Below are 19,054 nucleotides of genomic sequence, written 5' to 3'. Positions count from 1 at the left end.
AGCAGAGTCAGGATGAGCTCCACCCTGACATCTGGTGGTGAGGTCTGGCAAGTTGTAGAAAAGAACTTAAGGGGCTGATCTCATTTGCATAGACACACCCACCCCGCCTAGAATGAGCCCATAGCTGCCCAAATGGTCACTTTGGCTGCTGCGGGATCCCCAGTGTCTCTGATATTGGGGCAGGAAGAATAAACTGTCATTTTCCTGATTATGGGAATCAAGGACAGTGGAACTGTACTTGGCATTTTGTTGTGATGGAGGGACTCGCCATCAACTAAGTAGCAGTCGCTAGGCAAGGGACATGGGTTCCAAAAGTCTGTGAATGTAGAGAGGCTGGAGACAGTATCAGTATCTGTTGGTGTGGGCCTGAAACATCAATAACTTCTCTGTCTTTCTTCGCTGTGGAATATCAGAGCTAATTTTGGGTGTATTAGGAGTCTAACTACAGGTCCTGTACTGAGTTCACTTTGGCCTTATGGTGCATTAGCACTGAGGCTCCTACCACTACAAGCTGAAATCACCAAAGAGCTAAAATTATTAAGAGCTGAAATCACTGAGCACTGTGTTAAGTAGTGGGGAGCCTGAAGATCTATAGCAGAGCGGAGCAGTTTGCGGGACGGTGGGAGCGGCTCGTGGACCGGCTGGTAGAGCAGTTCATCGGACGGCTCGAGCTGCTTGCATAGCGGAGCTGTTTGTGGGACAGCTGGTGGAGCAGAGGGGCTCGTGGGGCAGATTGGAGTGAAGCCCTATGGAGCTGTGGGGCAGTCAGCTTCAGATTATGTAAGGTGCCCCTTACCTCTTCCCGCCCCTCCTCCCCCACATTTTCACCCAGACTGAGGAGTAACGCTCTGCGGATGAACTTTTGAACTCTGGGGCTGGACTTTTGGGTTGCTGGACTCAAGAATCCGAGGGAAAGGACATGGCCCAATTTGCTGGGGTGGGTCTTTGCTCATGGTTTGGTTGATGAACCCTAGTTGTGATGTTTTCCCAATTTAATGCTGATGTCGTTTACCTCATGTTATTAAAGATTCTCTGCTACACCGAGACTCTGTGCTTGCGAGAGGGGAAGTATTGCCTCTTTGAGGCACCCAGGGGTGTGTGTAAGATTTTCCCAGGTCACTGGGTGGGGGCTCGAGACAGTTTAGCATTTGCTTTGATGAGAGGGAACCCCTGTGTTCTGAACCCGGCCTTTGCTGCTACCAACTCGGCCTGGCAGAAGGGTTACATTTGCATCTCTAGGCATACTCTCAGAATACAGAGACTCCATCTACCACCTGCTTCTGGGAGCTGGGATTTTGCAGCCCAACTGTCTAGATTTAAATGCCCCAGGCCCCACCCGACACCCCAGTGGCTTGAGCATACCCTTCCCAGAGCTTTAAATGTGTTGGCACTATAGTTTACAGTTTATCCCATCAGAAACATGTGTCAGTTGAAGCAAACAGAGACAGACTTTGTGTAGAGTTTCTACTGCAATCACTCTTTCATTTAGACACCACAAGAGGTATACTGTACAGATCCAGGCAAAATAAGAAATGCCTGCATAAAAATCCCTGCCTCCGTTCCCTTCCACTTTTGAGCATTCTTTGGGATTTGAGTCAGTGTCCTTTCAGGGTTCTAGATCCTTCTCCAGGACTCCATTCCTCCCAGTCCGACTTCTCTTCCAAATTGCTGACCTCAGCAGACAGCTCCCCTAGCCTTGGTTGGTCCCACTGTCAAAAAGTTCCCTTTCTCTCTACAAAGGTCTGTCTTTTTTCTCTCCCCAACCCGCTGAGCTTTTAAATGCTAGGAATAAGACCTGGATTCTTTGTGCACCTTCTGGGAAAAATTGTACTTCTTCAACCTCCTTCCTGGCAAACAAACTTGGTCAATCTGTTTCTCTGAGGCTTCAGCCACCCATTTAGAGTGAGTCAAGGAATAATTTGATTATTATTTTTTTTTGTCGGAAAATGCTGATTTTTGTCAACTGTAACTTTTCCCAGGAATGTGCCAGGTTTGACAAAGCTTTCATCAAGAGACATTTCTCAGGTCCAGGATGGAATTTCTGGTCAGAGAGAGAGAAAGCACACTCACTTCCTCCTCTTGCCAAGATGGCTGAAGCTTGAGGTGGTGGGGCTGGAGGAGGTTTTGTTTCTCCAGTGAGTTCTCTGGATGTAATGGTGAGAGAGTCAAGGACTGTTTGGAGTCTGATGCACAAATTACTTTGCATGGACTGGTGGATCCTGTGGTTCTCTCAGCTGTTTTAGCAACTGATGTTATGAGCCTTGTTACTGTGGGGCCTGGGAGTTGTGCCCCCAGGCCGAAGGCACGTTGCATAGTGGAACTGGCCTGCGGCTGTGCTGGGGGTGGGGAGAGAAAGAAGGGGTGTATATGAAGAGGCAATCAATAGGAGTGCATGTTGTTCAAAAGAAAAGAGTTTGCTCTGGAGCTTCCTGCTGTTGTGGAGTAGCTGCCAGAGGGAGCAGATATGGTAGAACTGGGTTCCCTCTCTCTGGGAAATGATATGCAGAGTGTGTCCTAAGTGTCAAACTGTGCATGGGGTCCTCAGCAGTACAGTGACGCTTTGCCATGGTTGTGGTGTATCACAAATGTAGAGGCAAGTGGCAACTTAGCTGCCACATCTGTGGCTTCCCCTTTCCCTGTGGAAGATGGAGTAGTACTTGTGTCTCCTCTGTTGCAGGGGCTCCAAGGATAAGGGTCAACTGAAGGGAAAAGTAGCTCAGAAGAGGCATTCTTTAGATTCTGAAGTGGGATCTTTTGTTTTTTTTTGTGATCCTGAGGTCCCCAGCAACACAAAGGGAAGTCCTAGTGCTGTTGTGAGTACAATGGCCTATTTTGAATGAGCATCTGAAGAAAAGTGATTATATGAAAGGACGTGGGGTATTTGTTTCCAGTCATGGAGCTGCCACAGAATCATATGCAGAAATCACAGCTGGTCAGGATCAGGCTTCTGGTCAGGACTATTCACAGTTGGAAACATTTTCCTAGGATTTCTTAGGCAAGATACATGATTCAAATGCACTACACAGGAGATGTGGACAAATGTCCCACTAGAGATTTTATTACTGGGACTCTGTTAAAAACTGTAGGATTCTCTCCTACACAATTGAAAGTCATAATTCATGTGCTAGGCTGCAGAGAATCTGATACCAGCTTTTAATCCTAGGGTGAAGTTGAATTTTTCTGGGAATGGTTTGGATTTAAGAAAGGAACGAGAGTCTGAGATGGTACAGTAGCTATTTCTTTATTTCAACCTTCTATTAACCCAGTTCCTGTTTTTTTCCACAATGAAAATATACAGGGAGCAGATATTCAGCATTTAGCTTAAATCTAAAATTTACAATACATCCAGGAATTGAAATGGTGAATTTAAAGGCCCCTTCAAACTTTTCCTGATAAATAAAATAGTGCAACATCTTTCCAATATATTATATTTAGGTTCTATGTATGGTTACTGTAGGTATCCCTGGAAGCCACACACTTGTTTTAGCTGTGATTCTACAGAACACTTTAGTGATGACTGTGGGGTGAGAAAAGGCATGCCCTGTTGATCACATATTCACAAGACTGACAACTGCAGGGACCTTATTAGATGCTATATCTATGGGAACAGTGGACATGTTTATAGAAAGTGCCCAGAAGCATGGGACAATAGGAAAAGATATCACTCCCAGTCATACAAAGCCAGGGGGTCAGAGGATTCCAAGCAGCCCTGCAAGGATTGATGAAGGGCCCATTTTGAGCATCTGGGCCACTCTACCTTTGTGGGAAGGACTGATTTTGTCCTTCACTGATACAGGATTGGGGATGGGTCAGGGAGAGGATGTGGGAACCACTGAGAGTCAGGACGCTAAAGACTGGAGCATTAAACCTGGTAATATGGGGGATGGTCTTGCCTTAGAAACAGAGATAGGGAGGGGGCAAAAGAGAAACATCTGCAGACACAATTGGTTACACAGGAATCTCAGGCACCAGGGATGGATCGACAGGCTACTAACAGACTCTCTAGTTAGAGAGCACGTTTTGATGTGCCCATCTTCAGGAACAGCAATGTTTCTTGAAATTGGAAAGTGAAACAGAGGATCCAAAGACAATGCTCAGTTTATCATGAGGGTGGCCTACAGTTGCCTGAATTACATAGAGGGTTGCCAAGCGTCCAGTTTTTAACCAGAACACCCCGTTGAAAGGGGACATAACTGGCTCCGCACAGCTCCCTGGAAGCAGCTGGCATGTCCCTGTGGCCCCTACACGGAGGCGTGGCCAGGGGGCTCACCGCTCTGCCCCTGCCCCAAGCGCAACTCCGCAGCTCCCATTGGCCGGGAACTGCGGCCAGTGGGAGCTGCAAGGGCAGTGCCTGTGGACAGGGGCAGTATGCGGTGCCTCCCTGATGCCCCTCCTCCTCCCACCTAGGGGCCACAGGGACATGCCAGCTTTTTCTGGGAGGTGCTTGAGGTAAGCGCCACCTGAAGCCCACACCCTGCACCCTCTCCCATACCCCCTGAGCCCCCTCCAGCACCCAAACTCCCTTTCAGAGCCTGCACCTCGCATCCCCTCCTGCACCCCAACCCTCTGCCCCAGCCCTGATCCCCCTTCTGCATCCAAACTCCCTCCTGGAACTCGCACCCCATACCCACTGCCGTACCCCAACTCCCTGCCCCAGTTCAGAACCCCATCCCACATGCCAAACACCTTGGCCCCAGACCAGAGCCCACTCCCGCAATCCAAACTCCTCATCCCTAGTCCCACCCCAGAGCTCACAACCCCAGCTGAAGCCCTCACCTCCCCACTGCACCCTAACCCCCTGCCTCAGCCTGGAGCCCCTCCACACCCTGAACCCCTCATTTCTAGCCCCTCACCAGAGCCCACACCCCCAGCTAGAGCCCTCACCCCATCACATACCCCAGTCCCCCGCCCCGGCTCTAGCCTGGTGAAAATGAGCAAGTGAGTGAGGGTGGGGAAGAGTGAGTAACAGAGGGAAGGGGACCTCAGTAAGGGGTGAGGCAGGGTGTGGGCAAGGGTGTTCAGTTTTGTGCAATTAGAAAGTTGGCAACCCTAATTACATAGGATTTTCACCAATCCAATGAATAACAGGTTTTCTGTATTTGGTGCTGCCTCGGGCAAGGGGGGGGCAAAGAGAGGAGCTTGTGGACACGTTATAAGCTCATAGGGTAGATAAAAACTGATTCATTAAAAAACATCAGATTTTTTAATTGAAATCAGATTTTGGTTAATTAAAATTAAGTACACATTGAAATAAACCTATTTAAAATTAAATCTGGAATTGACAGCCTAAATTAAGGCCCAAATTTATTAAGTTTTAAATTAAATACAAAAATAATTGTAAGTGCTACATGTTAGCTGCCAAGAAAGCTAAACACCTGCAACCAGAGTTTGTTGAAATACTTCTGACAGCAGTAGCCTCTTCTACAGGTGCAGAGAGAATATTTTCTTCATTTCAGTTTATTCAACTAGTTCAGTTCAACTGCTAATTGGTTCAAAGTTAAGAAATCAATTGAGTGCTGACAGAGCAGGAAAACTTGTTTTTCTCTTCCAATTTATAAATAAATACTAGGTAAGATAATTCCTTCATTTAATAAATCAGTTAGTTCTAAGTGCAAAACTTATTTTGATAAACCTTTTTCTTTTGTATCCAGCACTTTTAAGGTCATTTAATTTAATTATAATAATAATACTAAAACAACTGCTCTTTTGTTCATTTTTATTTGCATTTGCATTTCCATACAAATATAGCTTTACATAAATCATAAGTAAAAATTAATAATCACCTGATAAATAAGAAATGCATCATTCACCATTTTCTAACACAACAAAAAGTAAAAAATAAGAATTTGAATACGTGTCAGTTACACTATATACTTGTTTAAATAAATGTGTCTTAATAGCGTGTATCATCCTGGTTAGCAAAAAGAGGCATCAATTCTTAATGTAAAGGCTATATTTAGTTGCAAATCAACATGTTTAGCTGCAAATCAAATGAGAATCAATCTTTCTTGAGGAAAATAACTAAAAAGTACAAATCCAAAACACAATTAAAACTAATGAGTTAAATCAAGGTTTCCTACTTGCTAATTGAAATCATGATTAAAATTGGTGATTTCAGTTGCTTTGATTTGAGTCAATCTGCCCTGCAAGCCCATTTATTGGGGGATGAAGATTGGGGAGTTACTAAACTTGAGCAACTTCAGGAAGAACCATGCTCTTTGGGATCAAGATCTGGGACTTTGAAGATTAATGAATCAGTCAAAAAAAAGGGGGGGAGGGGACAAAAAGGAAAGGGTGAGAGAAAGGGGTAAATCAGAGGAATTAAAAACAGTACCAAGATGGTCAACTAGACAGGGATTGCAAGTACCTGTGATGACTCAGACCTGAGCCTTTGTTTAGAAGTTACTGAAAATAGCAATTTGGAATGTGCGCTCCATCCTGCATGTGTGCTGGAGGCAAATGGTCTTCAGATTTTGAAGGGTCTTTGGATTTAGTAGAGATCCAAGAAACAAGATTATGTTCTAGGAAAGATGTTTTGGTTGCTCAGAGGACTTGGAGGAGGGGCCCATCCTTCTGGTCCACTGGGCCTGCTACTTATGATGGAGTAATGGTAAGATTTATACATCTGCAATATTGGTGCAGAGAATTGCAGAAATGCAACTAGGAAAGGGGTTGTTATTTGATTTCTATTTTTTGGGTGTGAGGTATCACTGTGTTGCCATTTACAGCCCATAGCATCAAAAGCTGAGGAAAGATCCTTTTTATGGAGGCTATTCCTTTCTTACTGCTGGCTCAACAGCTAGATTTATTTTGGGGTGGGGGGGAGGTATTTTAACAGTTTTTATGGAGTGACCAACAGACAAAATAACCTGAAGTCTTACGAGTTGATGAAACGTATTTACAAGCAGTATGAGTTGCCACAAAGTTACAAAATGTTTCGGGCATTCTCATTTAAGAAGGGCTGGGGCTTTTTTTAAAAGGGAATCAAGTAGTCGATTGGACAGGTGTATGTGAACCCTACTTCAGTGATACAAGATGTGGGTGCAGCCTTTAGAGTTCTCTGACCACTGCTTGGTTCAGGTTGAATGGGACTTTTGGCTGAGGTTACTGGACACTAAATATTTGTTTACTCAATAATGCCGTTGATAATTAGAAAGGTTGAAGGCATCTTTATGGAACGAGAAACTGTCAAGAGTTTTATGCATCCCAGATGAAATGGTGTAAACTGACCATGTGCAACTTGGTGCCCTCTGTATGTTTCTTTCGCAATGTTGAAATACAGCTGATTACAAGTGTTATTTAGCATTGCAGAGTCATTTGGGAGTTCATAGTCGACCACAAGCTAGAGAAAAGTAGACAGGAGGATCTTAAAGGAAGAAAGAAATGATTTAATATCAAAGGAGAAAGCTGGAATCAGCTACATTTGAAAAGGACTTCTGGACAAAAGGCAGGGCAGCCTCCTCTGATGTATTTACAGGATGTAAAGGAAAAAATGCAGTGGGAGATGGTAGAATTACAGAATCCTAACATGGCAGGTCTGCAGGGACCTGCTGGAACTACCTCAGTATAGCAGAGTATTGCAGTGAGCTCATCCAGGGATAAAACATTCCTCCTTTTCAGCAGCAGCAAGTTGTTGACTATTATTGCACGTTTTCCTGCTTTGGCAGATGAGGAATGGTACTAGCTTGTGAGGCTAACAGGGGAGACAGAAGTTCCTGCAGCTACGTTGTCAATAAAGGAAACTCCCCTTGGGGCTGATGCATAGATGGCAAAATCAGAGATTTGTTGATCCCTTTCCTATGGTGCTTCCATGGACTTTCACCAATGCCTTGACTGGAGGCAAGTTGAAAACTTCCTTTTATGAAGGCCCTTCCCCCCGCCCCCAACCCAGAAAAGGGGGAATTGGAAGATATCAGTAATTGGAGGTCTATTGTCCTTTTGAACATGGATTACAAATTTTTTTGCTTCCATTTTAGCCAAAAGTTTGGGGAAGACAGCAGGGAAACTATTACATCCCAGACACTAAAACGCAGTTAAAGGTTGCAAACACTTTGTGTAGTTTGCAGGAAATATTTGAAATTGGGCTATGGAGAAGATGGGAGAGTAATGTTTAGCCTTAGATCAGGCTAAAGCTTTCAGTAAAGTAAACCTACCATATTTATGGTTGGTCCTGTTCAATATTGTATTTCCCTGCAGTTTATTAACCTGCTACAGATCCTGTATCTTCATGTACTATGTTTCCCCTACTAAATGGGTGGAGGAGAGAGGAGGTACAAGTACATTCTGAAGTAAGACAGGGCAAAAATCTTTAATATGCTAATCCTCAATTCCAGTGAGGTTGTGAAGGATTTTAGTTGTTGCAACTCTCCCTAAAGAGGTCAGTGTTGAGAGTGTATTGATCTACAGAAAGAAGATATTGCAGTAGTCCAGAGATATTAGAGCAGCACTTTTAGAAGTGAATACCTACAAATATTGGGATTTTTTAGGATAAATTCTAAATTAATACTTGGGGGAAACACTGACTGAATTAGTCTTAGATACAGTATTATCAAATGTTGCATTATTAGCAGAATTAGGATCTCATCACTGATGGAATTCTTAATTTCTCAGGTTTACTAATTTTGGGGTTCTCACTTCATAACATAAACAGTGTTGGACTTTTAAATGCACAGGTGCACTTTCTAAATACTCTACTATAAGCAACTCTGTCAGGAATATCTGCTGAATCTCCAAAATGAACAAATTGTTTTAAGATCCCATATAAAATAATCTACCCAATATTAATGAACAATAGCTATTTTGTCTGAATCTTTGAACCTTCAGCCAAATGGAACTTACTAAAAAATGATTGGTAGTCAGCAGATCATATGTTCTTTGTCTGCTTCCATTTCAGAAAACAAAATCAACAAACTTAAATTTCTGAACCAATTGATTTTGCTGCTTTCTTTCCATTTAGCCATTCTAAGAACTTCATTAATAGTAGGTTCTTTATTATCAAAATCTCTTTAGTACAAAATTACCCTCTTAAAGCTGAAATAGTTAAGAGCAACTCCTTGGATTGAAAGAATATCAGATTCAGTGTTAGATGGAACCTCCAAGACGTTAAAATAAATTTTTAAAATTAGTTGCCTTTAAGTAACACACAAATAGCAAATCCAAGTAAGAATTAATCAGCCAGAAAAATGTGCCAGTGGTTAGATGATAGAGCTATGAGCTGCCATGAAGGAAACCATGCAGCCAGCTTCATGTTCCAGCAGCCAGCAAGAGCTGAAAACCGAGAGGTTTGAATTTTACTCCAAAGGGAAAATGAGCTTTATGAGCTTAGCAGCCATCCTTCTCACCAATGAGAGCCCAAAAGACTTACCAGCCAATGGAAAAGAATAATATTTTGCATATATGTAGCATTTTTCAATTGTAGATGACAACATTTTACTAAGGTGGGTAAGCATAATTAAAACTACATGTTACAATCAGAGATCCTATTCAAGGAGGGGGAATAGAAGGAAGAGAATTTATGTAGACAAACAAGAGACCTCAAATGTAATTGTTTTACTGATATCTCCTGTTTTATGAAATAAGATCCAGAAAGCTACTGGTAATGCAGATTTATAAGATTTGGAAGTGAGATGGAGAAAGACAATTCAGATAAGAGGAGAACCTCACTTACTTTCCCATCAGAGTGAGGATAATTAGTATCATCCTCTATTCGTTCATTTAGGGTGAAAACCACTGCTGTGCAGAGAATACAAGATAGGCCTTGTACTGATCCACTGCACAGAGTGAATTTCACCCTTAGGACATATCTGCACTGCAAAAAAGGTGTGTTCTTAACCCAGTTAAAATAGCAGTGAAGACACAACAACTCAGCTTTTAACTTAGGTTAGCAGTTTGAATTCAACTCAAGGCTGCCCTATAGGCTTACACTTGACCTGTTAACTTGACTTAAAAATCAAATTGCTGTATCTTCACTGCTATTTGTTAGCTAAGTCAGGTTATCTAACCCAAGTCAGAACACGTTTTTTGTTTTGTTTTTTGAGTGTAGACAGAACCTTAAGTGAATGAAACAAATGAGTCAGCTTCTCTCCTACTCTTTTAGGGCTCTGTTTAGACAAAATCTGATGTGTACCAAAGTTTATGCTACATAGCTTCATATCCCAGTTGCTTATTAAACCATAAATTGTCAAGGATTGAACAGGGGTAGGGCGTAGGTCTGTTTTTTGGGTTGCCCGGGGAGCGCAAAAAGGAAGTGGAGAGTTCTCTCTCTTTCCTGCCTTCCATTCAAAGAACAACATTCCAGGAACAAAACCTCCACACAGGCTACTGAAGCAATTTGTTTTATGTTGTTTTTATGGGCTACTTGTGAAGGTAGGAGAATGACATGAAAGCTGGGAACTTCATTCTACTCCTTACTGAAACAAGACACCCACTAATACAAAACTGTTCCTCTCTGGTACCTGACTGATGATGATTCTGTAAAGCACCAAATTACCCAACATCATTTGTTTTTTACTCGCTTGAATTTAATACCACAGTACCGTCACTGGCAAAGCAGTCCAACTGCTCACTGTGGAATATAGGTGCACAAACTGATGTGCTCATAGAAGCTGCTCTCATTATACTGCAAATGCCATCTTCAAATGCCATTACTACTTAAAGAGGCAATGTCAATTAATAAAAAAATACTTCCATGAACAAAAATTACCTACTAAAGTTACCCATGACAACTAAGAGTAAAGAGGAAATATTTTGTTTACTCTTTCAATTTGTTTACTTTGAGCCTCTGATAGCATTTTGTATGTAATCAGTTTCACTATTGTCAGATTAGCCAGTTATTTTTTTTTAGCAACAGCTTTAAAAGCAGTCACTGGAGTTAGTGGATGCTGACTCCCATTCTGTGATGAGAGTATCAACTATTAGCGTATCTGACCCATATCAGGTGACTGCAGCCTCGAAATAAAGACTCCACTATTCTTCTGTGTCACACATTTCATTATGAAAATGAGAGAGGAAAAATATTTTAAATGATAGAAGAATGTGGCTATAAAACATAGAAGTTAGTAGGAGATCTAAGGGCTAGTGTCTTGCTTGAAACTATTTGAGAGACACAAGAGGGTGAGATAATATCTTTTATTATCTCACCCACCTTGTCTTTCTAATAGCCTGGGACCAACACAGCTAGAACACAAGCTATTTGCAATTCACTTCTCAAAACTCACCAAGACAGAGAAAACGGAAAAGTCAGTGAGGAAAATGGAATAGTTGGGTAAGCTGTGTAAGAAGTATAGTATCTAGAAAATCAGAGAGCAGATAAAAGCAAAAAGGCAAAAACTGAGAGTCAGAGAAAGAAACATAACAATAATTAGTTCTGCTGAAGTGTAATATGGTGCAGGGGGCACATGCTTAGTATTGAGGTATTTATGGAATGTAGCATGACCATTTGTAGTCACAGTCAGGTCTATTACAATAGGGATTCTGATTCATCCATACCTAGTTATACTTATGTTTGATCATAGCTGTTGACATACTGTCTGTTATACACAGGTATTCTTAACTAGTGGAGGAAAGGAAGCTGTACGGTTCATGGATATCTGAGTTTAGCAAGGTAAATTATACAGCATTTATTCCCCCCCCGATATTAAAAGGAAGAGGTCCTCCCTCTATCCTAATAATGAAATACTGTATCAATACAGAAATATTTGTTCTGTATAGTAGATTTCTAACAACTGATATAAAGTATCGTTACCATCATACTTGAGGGGCTAACATTAGTTTTCTGCTTTAATGGGCCGCAATCGTCTGTTTTATCATGCATGCTTAAATAAGCTAATTCACTATGGTGATGAACGGAAGTAGCTAATAAGGATTGTCTTGTTCATGCACTAAAATTGCAGCAGCTGTTTTTGTTTGACTGATGTTGTTTGAAAGAGGCCCCTGATGGTAAACCATAGAAAAAACAAGGGACGTTTCAATGTTCTCTCTATTACCAAAATTACTTATAGGATTATAACAGTCATAAAAAGAAATTGCTTTGACTACATTTAACTGCAAAAGATTTTCCCCCTTGCATAGTAAAGATAGGTGCACAATTTTAACACTTTTCTTAAACCTAAAAAAAATTATTCCATTGAGTATTCTGCATCATGTATTCTAACAAAGTTCTCTATCAAGCCAAAGTTCCATCATGGAAGATATTATTTATGAATCCCTTTCTAATATTATTGTAGCATCCACTATTAGAGTACAATGCTGTACTTGTGAAGAGAAGGGATAGCTCTATCAGGATAATCAACATACGATGAAGACAGTAAGGGAGATCTCATAGTGCTGAGTTTCCATGGGAATTTGTCATAGGTTCCAAGGCCAGACGGGATCATTGTGATCATCTAGTCTGGCCTCCTCCTTTAAATCATGATTTAAAGACTTCAAGTTACAGAGAATCCACCATTTGCCCTAATTTAAACCTGTAAGTGATTCATGCCCCATGCTGCAGAGAAGGCAAAAGAAAAAAGTCAGGAAAAGAACCAGGGTCTCTGACCTGTGGAAAATTCCTTCCTGACCCCACAATACAGGACATAGGAATTAATTCAGGGAAATCCTATTTGAACTCTAATATATCTTTCAGAAAAACATCCAGTATTGATTTAAAAATTGTTGTGAGTGCTCAGCACCTTTCAGGATCACATATGTTGAATACCTAATAAAGCAACCACTTGCCTTCACAGTTATCACATTTTATTAATGAATATTCCAGTAACTTGACTTTAGGCATGAGTGAGGGCTTTATTAGAATACAATTATGCCTCAAGTGATCTCAGTCAGAGCTGAGGGTGCTCGGGACTTTGCAGATTGAAACCCTAATCAAGCAACTTTTTTTGTCTTGAGAATATACCATATCTAACATTGTTCAAATTCAGTGGGACTTTTTCCTAAGTAAAAGCTGTGAGTGAAATCCTGGCCCCGTTGAAATCACTGGGAGTTTTGCCATTGACTTCAACAGGGCCAGGGCTCCATTCTGTAGATTTTGGCTCTTGCTTAATATAGTACTGCTCCTGATCACCTCTGTTAAGTACTCTTTGTTTACTGAGTGCTTATTTAAAAAAGGTTTCACTGTAAATGTAGTTTAAAATTACACTAGATATTTAAATAATCTGCAAAGTAGAACTACAAATTATAAGAAGCTAGTCAATAAGTATTTCCTACATTTTTTCCCAATGGAAATTAGGTATATTGCTTGAAAAGTGCATGCAAATAGCATTTTATAGCACTAAGGAAAAATGCTAAAAAAAAATCTCAAATAGAATCAACTACATTTGACAGATCTAGCCTTTATTTTTTGTTTAGTTAAATTATGCAGACTTAATAAATGTATTCTTTATTCTAGGATCACACAGGCTCTGAATATAACACTCAGAATTAACTCTCCAGTGCATAACACTCAGTCATAAAATCATTAACATAATCTGATACAATTTTAAACGACAAACCAGATATCTTCAAGAGCATACAAAATGATTCATGACTAAAAACAACAAAATCCCTTTTAAAAGAAAAAGTAATAAAATCTGGTTGATCTTTTTAAAAATAATGCAGCTGGAAAAATATAAAATTGCATTCATGAAACTAAATACTTTGTTTACTCCATGTGGAATGACTTTTTAATAGGTTTTTTTATGTATAATTGCTGAGCTCTGAAAGTACAAAAAATGGAAATCTTCTACTACCCCCGTTTTGTCCTAATAACTTTCCAGAGAGAACACAAATACTGAATGGAAATTGATAGCGTACATTAGGTATCTTGAATATATTTGCATTAGAAAATAATTTCAACATCTGCAGCACATCTAGAATCATTTCTTAAAATCAATCCTTTACAGCTAATGTACTCCCATGGTGTATTGCAGGACACAGTACAAAGAATTAAGCTCACACCACCCCAGGAAAAAAAAAACCCACACCAGCGTTGTCAGTAATCTACAGTTGGGCTCCTTCACATGTTCAAGAAAAGCCTTAGTGTAGAAGTGTTCATACTTCTAGTCATAATCTACATAGACAGGGTGACCAGATGTCCAAATATTAAAGGCTTTGTCTTATATAAGCAACTATTACTCCCCCCCATCCTGATTTTTCACACTTGCTATCTGGTCACCCTATGTAGATGATCTGAAGTATTGGATTTCTTCAGATTTTGTCAGTTCTCCAGTTTTGCAGCATTATAGCTTCCAGAGAAATATAGATGAAACACACCATCAATTAAAGAGCACTTCAGTTTGATAGTCTTGTTCCTGGGTATACACAATCAAGACTGATTCAAGTTTAGTGGAACACATGATTTTGTTTTAATTTGGAAGTGTGTCAACTATCACTTGCTTCCAAGACATAGTAAACCAATTTAAACCTGTAATGTAGTAAAATACAAATGGAAACAAACTGCAAAAAGGACATAATTAATGTCTGAGTTAAAAAAGAATTTATAATACTAGGGGGAAAATGCCACTAGTTGTATGTATAATGCACTTGAAGATAGACACACACATAAAATGAGCTTACAGATAAGAATACACAAATTACAACTGAAAAAAATCAGGGCCCTAATAGTAAAATCATTAGATTGCAAAGTCTGTCAAAACCTGGACAATGAAAGAAATAAAACATAGTCTCATCATCTTGACTAATTTTTGATATGTATATATTCATCTTTGCATAGTGAGATTTCCCCGTTGAATCAGAATGACTAGATTTGGTCTAAAATTGATATTAGGATTGTTTAAACTTTAAACAAACAATTTAAAGTCCTAATCCTGCAAAGCCTTATTCAAAAGCAGTATTTCCATTGAAGTTAATGGGACTACCCATGTCAGGAGGGACTCTGTATGGGTGCTAAGGATCCAACTGGAGTGGAAAAACTTCACCATCCATTTGATCCTAACCCCTCAGAGTTACAAGGGATAAGAGGAGGGTTGAGGAGAAAATGGCTCTGGGAAGCTTTTTTTTAAAGAGGTGCAAATTAGGAGTTCTTTATGCTTTTTCTGGCATATTATTCAGCTGAATTTTGCATAACTGATGTTACTGAACATATTGGTCTTGGTAAAATGATGGGGGGGGTAATTATTACTATTTCTGAGATGAAAGATTTGAATACCTACAAATTGTTATTGTACTCCTCCTTTTCCCCTCATCCTCCAATATGTACTTGGTGCACACAAAATTTTAATCTGTTCTCTGCATCTAAAGATGAGATCACACCATCTGAAATTCACTATCTAAATCGTCATGAAATAGAAAATGCAACAAAACACACTGAAATCTGTCGCAATTGCTAACACAGCCTTAGTCACCAGCAGCCACCACAGGACAATTTGGCTGATAGAAAATCCTGATTAATGACTTCTTCATTTTAGCATCAAGGCAACAGGCTGAACTGCTATGACTATTGGCTCTTCCTCTTTACAAGCCTTATATAATCTACTAGTTTCCAAGAGCAACGAAAGATATGGGGGGGGGCATATTAGAAGTATTTTATAACTTTCCAGTCATGATATTCCTAAGTAGAGATTAGATCTGACTTTGTTACAGTACGGGGAGAGTGTGGTTCTATCTCCCTAGAGGGTTTCTAGAGAGGTGTTCAATCCTTTATTCCACAAAGTAATTAGACATGCTAGTTTGTAATTGATTCCCCACCACAAAGAGTGTAGTTAAATTATTAATTTTTTAATACTTAGTGTACTGTACATAACGTGTTTAGTACATCAAATGCAGCTGCATGAAAATGCCAAGTGCTTAAGTGATTTTGGTTGCCACAAAGGCACTTAACATGCCTTTCTGAAAAGCAATCCTCAATATTTTCTGGTCACTAGTGAGCTATAGCTCACGAAAGCTTATGCTCAAATAAATTTGTTAGCCTCTGAGGTGCCACAAGTCCTCCTTTTCTTTTTGCGGATACAGACTAACACGGCTGCTACTCTCACCTATCTGGGATATAATTTCGACCTATGGGTCCCCTCCGCCCCTCCTTTTATCTCCCTGTTTAGAAAGATGGAGGAAGTCACTGGAGCTTCTTCACCTTACCCAAGTTGGCTACATTGATAAGACACAAGCAATATGATTTATTGCCTTAGCCTTATTTGGTCTCCTATACAAGATGCAGACTGCACTGATCAAGCCAACCGCCCCTCAAAGCCAGAGTTACCCTCCACAACAGGCAGCATCCCAGCTCCAGGCAAGGGACAATGCCAGCAGCATCTCGGTTCCATTTCTTGAAAAGCGTCCGGACTCAGCTATCCAAGCAAGGGAAATGGATCTCCCCTTTTTCGCTAAATCCAAACTCCCTCCAAGCCCCTTCCCGTTCTTCCCTGCCCCTCCTTTCCCTTTAGCAGCACCCTGCGCAGCCCTCTCCATGGTACCCCCTGTTCAGGGCTGAGCCAGTTATCAGTTACCTCCGCACACAGGATAATCACACACACCCCAGCATCCCCCCCCCCCCCCCCACCTCCAAGCCGTTGCCCCGGGACTAATGCTCATTGCTGGTCCCTTTGAGAACCGCCGCCAGTGCAGTACACCACCGAGAGGACGTGGAGGAGGCGGCTTGGTTACACCAGCCTTTTCTCTGGTTTCAGCCTCACATAGCAACCCTTACAATGATGGTCTGTGAAAACCCACCATCCTCGCTGACAGCACTTTCGTCCCTTCCAGGCAAAGAAATCAGATGCACGGTGTCCCCCTTCCCACACATCAATTCTCCATTCCAGCCAAAAGCCTTACTCTGCCCTACTGCATGGATATAAATCCAGGAGGAGCCCCCTCTTCCTTCCTCCCCCCGGGCTGGTCAGTCTGTAACATACACGTTTAACATGTTCTCTGTGTGTTTCTATCAGGCATGGCGCGCGCGCGCATTTTGTGCAATGCTTCTTTTAATCGCAAATCCCCTCAACCCGTTTCACGCTCCAGTCAGCTGTAGGGCTTCCACTTTTGCACGCGGGGCCAAAAAGCGCAATTGTCACCGTCTCTTGCCTTCTGGAAGAAGAGCCGCAGCTGACGGTTTCACACCCTGTGCCGCCGGTCAGCACCTTGGACACCCAGCGGCGGCGGCAGCCCCCAAAATCAGCTGCATCCTCATCAGCACAGAAGTGCTGGGACCCGAGGGAGCGTAGCGACAACCAACAACCCCAGCAGCAGCTGCTCAAACCCAACATCCCAGCGGTGCTCAGCAGCTGATGCGCCCCCAGGCAGTGCAACGAGAAAGACCCTCTCTTGCAACCCTCACGCCGATACCTAACAGAAGCAGCCCCATCCCTAGGACCTGCAACAACCCTGCTAGCACCTGCTGCCGCTCTCTAACGTTGCTCTCCTGAGGCACAGCTGCAGATGCCTCCCGCCCAACCCGACAGCAGCAAAGCAGCTCCTGCTAAGACCAGAATGCCACAAGAAACCCCCGATGCACTCCACCCCCAACAGCCACACCGCCCCCACGATTCCAACAGGATTTAGCTGCGTCCACAAAACAAGCCCAGCAGCAGCTGTACCCTCGCCCCCAAACGCGCTCAGCAGCTGCACTTCTCATGGTTTTTAACAAGAGTCTGTCAGACTTTGCAGCCCAAGATCCACGCTCAGCCCAGTCGTTTCGCTCCCGTCTCTTCATGCTGACACCCCAAGTCCTGCATATCCTTGGCCACTGTGCCCCCGGTCTCCCGCCTGCAGAGGCTACATTACCCTGGGAGCAGCAGTGCCCCCAGCCTGGGGCACTCACCGGCATGAGACAGAAGATACCCATCACCGTGTCCTTACCTTTTTCAGCGCTGACATTCTAGTACATTATTGATTTAGCAGGTGCCGGGTTGCATGTTGGGCTGGCGGGTCAAGTGAGGGGGAAGCCCGGGCAGGAGGTGGCGGAGGAGGAGCGGGGTGTGTATAACATTTCCCCCCCTCGCAGCGGTCACACACGCTGGGGCATTGCACCGCTTGCTCTTCCCCTCGCGCGAGCCATGCGCTGCTGCCGCCCGGGCTGCTGCTGAGCTTGCAGCTGTCAAACCCCGCTCTCCACACGGCGCGCGCGCTCTGCGCAGCCGCGCTCCCCCGGCCGGAGCGCGGCAGGCGCGGCGCGGGGGCCGTCCGGACGCAGCCGCCATGCCAGGAAGGTCCGCTCTGCGCCCCGGGCGGGGGCCGCCCCTCCGCCGGCAGCGCCAATGGGCGCCGTCCCCGGCCGGGGGTGGGCGCGGCCGGCTGGAGAGGGAGCTGGAAGGGCGGAAGCCTGGGGCGCGCTGTCAGGGCCCTGTGCCGCGGCCGGAGCTGCGTGTGGGGCCATGTCTGTCGGCAGGAGGCAAGGTGCGGTCGCGGGGCCGGGGCGCTTCAGGGATCCCCTGCCTGCTCGGGGGCGGTGCGGGCCGGCGGTTCCGCTCGCCCGCTCGCTGCTCGGTCCGGGAAACGTTTCCAAAGTTCCCGTGAGCCCTGCCCCAGGGACACACGGGCGCGGAGCCGGCTTCCCCGCGCGCCCGGGCGGTTGCGGGAGCCGGACCGGGAGGCAGCGGGCGGCAGGTTGGGGGTGAGGAGCCCTGGGGCCAGGGACTAGGAGCGGGGAGGAAGCCTGGGGCCTGGATGGGGCTTGTTACTGGCGGGGAGAGCCCAGTAGCCCAGGAAGGGGAGGCTGGAGTGGGGGATTCAGAGTGGCAGCCGTGTTAGTCTGTATCCGCAAAAAGAAAAGGAGGACTTGTGGCACCTTAGAGACTAACCAATTTATTTGAGCATGAGCTTCCCTGAGCTACAGCTCGCTTCATCGGATGCGTTCATCGGAGTGGGGGAGTGAGCCTGAAGTAGCTTGTGGGAAGGGTGCTGTCATGGGGTCGGGGGGGAATCGCCGGAAGCAGCCTAGGAGGTGCCAGGGAGAGCTGGGAGAGAGTCTGGGGTGTGCCTACAGTGCCTGTGAGGGTTGGTGGTGATCTGGAACAGCCACTGCTCTACCTCGCCACTTCCCTTCCCCCCCCTCCCCCCCACCAGCCGAAGCTCCTGTCCCATGCCAGGGACAGCATGCTGCTCCTGCTTTACTGCCCGCCGCTCCACATGG

General features: G+C 43.8%; 2 protein-coding genes across 4 annotated transcripts in view; one reads left to right on the top strand and one right to left on the bottom strand.

Annotated features, from left to right (window-relative positions):
- DLGAP2 (DLG associated protein 2) overlaps positions 1 to 18,078 on the bottom strand; it is a 695,707-nt gene extending 677,629 nt beyond the window's left edge. Inside the window, exon 1 of the mRNA XM_073336187.1 lies at positions 17,782 to 18,078. Coding sequence (XP_073192288.1) covers positions 17,782 to 17,799 — 18 coding nt within the window. The 5' untranslated portion in view covers positions 17,800 to 18,078. The remainder of the gene's footprint in view (positions 1 to 17,781) is intronic.
- A 101-nt stretch (positions 18,079 to 18,179) lies between these two features.
- Positions 18,180 to 19,054, top strand: part of ERICH1 (glutamate rich 1) — a 109,482-nt gene continuing 108,607 nt past the window's right edge. For 2 of the 3 annotated variants that reach the window (XM_073336185.2, XM_073336184.2), the window contains exon 1: positions 18,207 to 18,318. In XM_073336185.2, the coding sequence (XP_073192286.2) occupies positions 18,297 to 18,318 (22 nt within the window). In that variant the 5' untranslated portion in view covers positions 18,207 to 18,296. Of the gene's footprint in view, positions 18,319 to 19,054 lie in introns of all 3 variants that reach the window. The other variant, XM_073336183.2, reaches the window with a different exon arrangement.

This window comes from Lepidochelys kempii, chromosome 3 (genome assembly GCF_965140285.1).
Source record: "Lepidochelys kempii isolate rLepKem1 chromosome 3, rLepKem1.hap1, whole genome shotgun sequence".
Taxonomy (NCBI): Eukaryota; Metazoa; Chordata; order Testudines; family Cheloniidae; genus Lepidochelys; species Lepidochelys kempii.
The sequence above is the reverse complement of the archived record's forward strand: the minus strand, read 5'-3'. Positions and strand labels throughout refer to the sequence as shown.